Source organism: Glycine soja, chromosome 1 (assembly GCF_004193775.1).
Source record: "Glycine soja cultivar W05 chromosome 1, ASM419377v2, whole genome shotgun sequence".
NCBI lineage: Eukaryota > Viridiplantae > Streptophyta > Magnoliopsida > Fabales > Fabaceae > Glycine > Glycine soja.
Window position 1 is genome coordinate 32,563,932 of NC_041002.1, and position 6,702 is coordinate 32,570,633.

The 6,702-nt window shown below is 36.0% G+C and overlaps 1 protein-coding gene across 1 annotated transcript; it reads right to left on the bottom strand.

The window, feature by feature from the left end:
• Positions 1 to 1,181: 1,181 nt before the first annotated feature.
• LOC114423073 lies at positions 1,182 to 3,605 on the bottom strand. The gene is made up of 5 exons (XM_028389715.1): positions 3,518 to 3,605; positions 2,267 to 3,429; positions 1,561 to 2,152; positions 1,268 to 1,491; positions 1,182 to 1,202 (listed from the first exon to the last, which is right to left on the bottom strand). The coding sequence occupies exons 1-5, from the start codon at positions 3,603 to 3,605 to the stop codon at positions 1,182 to 1,184; spliced, it is 2,088 nt and encodes a 695-aa protein (XP_028245516.1).
• Between the last annotated feature and the right edge of the window lie 3,097 nt (positions 3,606 to 6,702).

A 6,702-nucleotide genomic window follows, 5' to 3' on the forward strand; every position in this document is an offset into this window, starting at 1 on the left:
AGGTAAAATGTGCAATAACAGCTTTTGATATTGTAATTGTTGTTTTGCTGAAGAATTTGTAGTAGGAAGTAGCTTTTGTAGTGTAATAGCAGCTTTTGTTGCTACTGTCAATTGTTGTTTTGCTGAAGAATTTGTAGTAGGAAGTAGCTTTTGTAGTGTAATAGCAGCTTTTGTTGCTACTGTCAATTACCCATTTCAATTAAATATAATTTGTTGGTGAAAGAGAAGCTTTTGGAGTGGGATGGATTGTACTACTCCAACTCCAAATCCAACACAGTGTATAATTTATAAAAGAAAGAGAAGAAACATGATATCATTTCGAAGGGACAACTTGAAATAAAAGAAAGAGAATTAGGTGATGGCACAAGAAAGAGAAGTTTATTAAATATAATTTGTTGTTATATAACTTTTTGAAGTTATTGAAGTAGCACTAAACTAGGTGGTCCTACTCCAACTCCAAATCCAACACAGTGTATAATTTATAAAAGAAAGAGAAGAAACATGACATTAAATCAATTTCACATAATATTTGACATCCCAAAGCATGGTAGTTAGAAGCAATTGTTCAGTAGGCCATAATGTTTACATCATTTCACATGCCAGTGAAGCTTTCAAAATATACAACTACACATCCTAATATCAAAATGCAACAAAAAATGCTTCTTCAGTTTTCTTCATCAGCAACCTTCAAACTCAGCAACCTTCAAAATGCAACAAAAAATGGGTCTTCAGCAACCTTCAGCAACCTTCAAAATGCAACAAAAAATGCTTCTTCAGTTTTCTACATCATCTTTATCAGCAACCTTCCTTTGTTTGGCTCTTGTTATGGTTAGCTTATTCCTTGCTATTGGTGGAACAATAGTTGCAGGGACCTACATGCAAATGCCAAACATGAATAATTGTAATATATAAAAATGGAGTGCTGCAACAAATTAGGTTGAGATAAAACTACTTTGTTGTGACAAATATTTACCATCAACTCCATGTCACTATCTTGTGACAAATGAGGCTGAGATAAATTAATCTCCACCGGATCTTGTTGAACATGAGCAGCAACTTCTTCAGCCTCATTCAAAGCTTGTTCATCTTGAGATAATAGGTGGTCATCCTCATTTGAAGTTGATGGTGCAACATATTTCTTTGGCCTAACAGTAACTCCAATATTTTTATAGCTTCTAATGTTATGATTGGTTTGGCCACACCTTCCACATGTAAACTTAGCCAATTTCCTCTTTAGCTTATGTCCTGTGACATTGTCCTCATCTACAGATCTCTTTCTATTTTTCTTTGGCCTTCCTCTTTGGACCCTTTTATGTGGTGGAACAGGGTGTGTATACTGTGTCTGGGCCCAATATTGTGGTCCTTGGACTGGTTCAATAAAATGTTGGTATGTCTTATTATAAGCTTCTATTGACAGCCACTCATGACACATGTCCTCAGGCTTCCCTCCTTTGTGAGTTATTGTTGCAATGGCATGTCGACATGGCATCCCTACATCAAAGTTGTAAAATCAGCACACATGTAGGTTAGGAATGAAAAAAAAACTATAAAGAACACAACCTGTTAGTTGCCATACTCCACAAGTGCATGTCCATTCACCTAAATTGACCTCAACCTTATTCCCCCACATGTGGACCTCATATCTCAGGCCCATGTTATCACCACACCAAATGGGAGTCCATTGATTAGCAAAATGAAATTCTTTTTCTAGTCTTTTATACTGCACTGGACATAATGGTCCAGGTTTTCCAGAAAGTTTAACCTTGCGGGCAGCCATGGTTCTCATGATATAACTTCTAATTTCTTCAAGCATTGTGATAATAGGCTTGCATCTATACTGCAGAATTCTGGAATTGAATACCTCACAAGTGTTGTTGCATATATTGTCCACCTTGGGTATTGTACTGAAGTGGGCTTTTGTCCATGCTTGTTTGGGCCATTTATTCAAATACTCCCAAGCCTGGCAGTTGATTGTCTTCAAATGGGCCATATGGCCTTCAAACTCAGCAACAGTAGTGGATTTTGCACATTGCCACACAATTCCTTTAAGTTCCTTGCTTTTCCATTGCTTTGTAAAAATTTTCCAAAGATGCAAGACAACAAATCTATGAGGTGCACCAGACATGACTTCCTGTAAAGCTGGAATAAGTCCCTGAAAAATTGCAGCAAAGTAGTAAATACTTCTGGACTAGTCCCTAACTTATGTCATTAACTTCAATTAAATACCTAACTTATGATAACAATTGCAAATCACACCATGTCATACCTTTTGCATGTCTGACATGAAATTCCACCCATTCTGTATGTAATCCCCAAGATCTTCATGCAGCAAAGTTAAAAACCATTTCCAATTGTCTTTGTTCTCAATGTCCACAACAACATAAGCAATAACATAGATGTGGTTATTGCCATCAAGCCCAACAGCAGAGAGCAAGTTTCCTCCAAATGCACTCTTTAGGAAACATCCATCTAGACCTATGAATGGTCTACATCCAGCAACAAACCCCTTCTTACAGCCAGCAAGACAAATATATAGCCTCTGAAATTGTGGTGGACCTTTTGGACTTGGCACTGTGTTGATCTTAACTGTTGATCCAGGATTGCTCCTCAACAATTCATGTGCATAATCAAATACTTTGGCATATTGTTTCCTCTCATTCCATTCCACTAATTGCTTTGCTTCTTTCATGGCTCTCCACATCTTTGTAACTTCAATGTGCACTCCAAACTCTTGCTTGAAATATTCCAAAGCTTCAACACATTTAAGGGTTGGCTGCATTCTGAGTTTGCCCTCAAGTTTACTGACCACCCACTGTCTATTTGCTTGTTTGTTGTTCACTTCTCTGCAGCAATTATGGTTATGCTTAAATGTCTTTATCTGAAAAGAGTTTCTAACTTCATTCTTTGCACAGTAGATTTCCCAATCACAAAATGCCTTCTTGCATTTTGCTCTAGCCCTCTGTTTATCATTCTTCTTCCACTTGAACTCCCTGCCCATCAATATGCTATACTCCCTCAAGGCAGATTTAAATTCATCTAGAGTACCAAACTCCATCCCTAATTCCAACTTTTGTTCACCAACTCCACTACTTTGACTATATTGAGGATAAACTTCAACATCCTCATCTTCATCATCACTACTAATGGGGATATTAAGCTCCTCTGAATGATAAACATCTGTCTCAACTTCAGCTTCAACTTCATTTAACATACAAGAGAAATTTATAAACCACTCAGCATCTGTCTCATCACTGTCAACTTCCTTTTCCTCCTCACTATCAGCAACATCTCTCTCTTCACCACCAGTATCTCTCTCCTCACTACCATCTCTTTGCTCACCAGCATTAGTATCCCTTTGCTCACCACCATCCCTTTGCTCACCAGTATCCATCTGCTCACCAGCATCTCTCTGCTCTCCAGCACCAACATCTGCATCAATGGTGATCAAGTAAAAATTAATCATATTAATTAATTATGGTAACCATGTCGGACCAAGTACAGATGAATTAAAACTTACCTTCCTCATGGCCAGCAACAGGTACATCATCTAAATCATCTTCATTCTCAACAGCTTTTCGAATTGGATCACATTCCAAGTACAACATCTGTGGGACTTCTTCTAAAATTGGATCTACTTCATGATGAAAATAAACATTTATCTCATTCTTATTTTCAAAAGCATCCCTAACTAAGTGTAATATATCTCCATCAGCTGTACAACTCCTGAACCCATGATTAAAATCTAAGTCCTTATCAATCAACCAAAAACATTCTCCTATATTGCTATACTTCTTACAAGCTTTCACCAGATCATATAAGATAAATGCATTCAGGCAGTCTGTAGATATATCCTCCCAAACGTCAAATTCTCCGCCTATATATTCAACCTTTCCATCACTGGCACGTGGAGTGAATCTTCCTCCATGGTGCAATACTAAAGTTATATTGTCATTCATTCTACACAATCAGAAACCGCAAACATTGTCATATATTAGGAAATAAAAAAACCTACCTCAAAAAGCGCGAAGACATTGACATTGCCAAAAAGCACGAAGACACAATCAGAAACCAAAAACATTGTCATCTATAAAAACAAAGCATCATAAACGAAAATAATAAAGGATCATAAACCTCCCTACGAAGCGCGAAGACAATGCAAATGAAACCCCTCGAACATATAAAACCCCAAATCAAACCACCAAAACAATGCAAACGAAATGAATGAAACCACCAACCTGACAAAAAGCGCGAACCCTCAATCACGAGAATGCAGGGGAGGGAAGAACAAACCGCAAACAGTTAAAAAACCCTACAAGCAGTAAGACAGTGAAAGGGAAAATGGGTTTACTTCATTTTTGATTTCTTTTTAACCTAATTTTTCAATTCAGTCCTTGCCTTGCCACATAATATTGCTGACTTGGACTCAAACCTGCCACATTGGGATGCTTACGTTTGCCAAATAGACATTTGACTAACAGAGGAAATTAGATTTTAACAGCAGGGACTTATTTGCATAACGGAGGTAAAGTTAGGGACTATTATGAATTAAAATTTAAGTCAGGGACTAATATGCAAAGTGGTTACAATCTCAGGGACTAAATTGCCTATTCACTCATTACTTTACTTCACAAACTAGTAAACTTGACTTTTCACTCATATTTTCAACATACAACCTTGGCCTTTTTATAGGCATATTACATGCAATATAATGTAATAAATACAATGCTAAGTGACACTTAAGAGATAGGGTAGTTAATTGCACGTAGTAGTTTGCTAATCCTCCCACATAGCAATAAACAAACCGTAGAGTTACTACTTATGGTCACGTAATAACCAAGGAACCAAAACTTAACACCGAGCTAGCAACAAAACGGTGCACATCATGTTACAACCACCTAAAAGATGGTGTTGTCATGCATTGGGGGTGCAATAATAAGAAATTTGCTGCTTAATTTAAATAAAAGTTAACCAACATTGCCTCCTTAAATCAAGCATGTGTCATTCCGAGCAATTTTTTCAACTTGTAGAATGATTTGATCTTCAACGGCTTCATGAAAATATCTGCCACTTGCTATTTAATTGGGTAATAATTAATCTCTACTCCTTTCTCAACTATCAGTTATGTATCTTGTGGAATTGAATAAATGTGCTTAGACTACCCACGAACACTGAAATTTTGCTCCAGGCAATTGCATACTTGTTGTCGCAAAAAATTTCTATGGAAGAATTTTGCTTCTGATGCATCACTTCTAAAATTCTTTGGTCGTTTCTTCGAGGACCAAGATACTGCACCCGCACCTAGATGAAATGCATACCGATTTTGTGGTTGCTAAATCAGTGACAAAATTAATTGGTGATTGATCTTGCAATTTTATTGACTGACATCTTTAGTTGCTAAATCATTTTTTTTAGTGTTGGCTTTAGTCCCCATGATTGTTTTATTCTTTTTTCTTATTCGATTCTTTAATAAACTTATGTGGTGGGGCATGGGATAGTTTGGGTAGGGGGTGCCAACCTAGTTGGGATTGTCAATTCTTGCTTGATGCTTTCACCTCAACTTATTAAAAAAAATATTGATGTTTGTATTTATTCCAATATATTTTTTTTGGTTATGGATGAATGATAATATAGTATTTATTTGTTATGAAATATTAAATTCATGTTTGTAGAAACTTAAGGATTTTTTTGTTATGAATGGATGACAATACTATTTTGTATAAATAGGTATTTGTAATAAATTTATTTAAATTATGACGTTATTAATGAAATTATTTTAATTATTTATGATTGTTAGTTTCCAAAAAATATGATTATTCAATTTTTATATAATATTAAATGTATTAAAATTATTATTATTATCCATAATTTAGGTATAGTTTTTGTTTTATTCATAGATATAGGCTATAGTGAGACACAATACATGTTGGTAGATCACTACTACGGAAAATACTTTTTGTTATATATATATATATATAGGTAAACAAATACATATAGGTAAAAGGTTCACATTCACTTCACTATTACCAAATAAAACTTATTATAAATATATTCGACTCAAAACAAGGCCGTCAAAATTTACAAAATGTTTTGTTAAATTAGTGAGGTAAAATAAAATAGACTAACATCATGCAATTAATATAGAAACTTATATCCCAATGTCAGGATCATGACAAGACAAACCACATCATGCAATAAAATAGACTAACAACAAGACAAACCACACACTAGTAAGTTAGGTCACTCTCACTAGGTAAGATCATAGGGAGACCAGTCAGAATCACGATGTTTTGCGAGAATGCTCTAACTATATGAGATCAACATAGGCTTAAAGGAGCACTCAAACCGAGTGACCCCCAAGGCCTACATTCCGAAGAGTCTGTCAGGGCCTCTCCCTCCTAATTCAGGTCCAACCCAAAAAACATTTTAGCACACAGACTCTATCTATGAACTGTACAAAACACACGACTCCTCAGTTGTTCTCAAAATAGTTTATCTCATCACCCTTAAAGGGTCTTAGCATTAACTCATCGCCCTTAAAGGGACTTAACATTAACTCGTCACCCTTAAAGGGACTTAGCATTAACTCGTCGCCCTTAAAGGGACTTAACATTAACTCGTCGCCCTTAAAGGGACTTAGCATTAACTCGTCGCCCTTAAAGGGTCTTATAGTCGTGCGATTGTACAATTCATAGTTCACAACTC

What these genes read in the sequence shown, in the direction of transcription:
- LOC114423073 (XM_028389715.1), bottom strand. Translation starts at nt 3,605, where the DNA reads ATGTTGTACTTGGAATGTGATCCAATTCGAAAAGCTGTTGAGAATGAA. An exon ending in TGTTGCTGGCCATGAGGAAG is followed by an intron (nt 3,430 to 3,517) that starts GTAAGTTTTAAT and finishes CCATTGATGCAG; the next exon opens with ATGTTGGTGCTGGAGAGCAG. An exon ending in AGAAAAATAGAAAGAGATCT is followed by an intron (nt 1,203 to 1,267) that starts GTAGATGAGGAC and finishes TACATGTGGAAG; the next exon opens with GTGTGGCCAAACCAATCATA.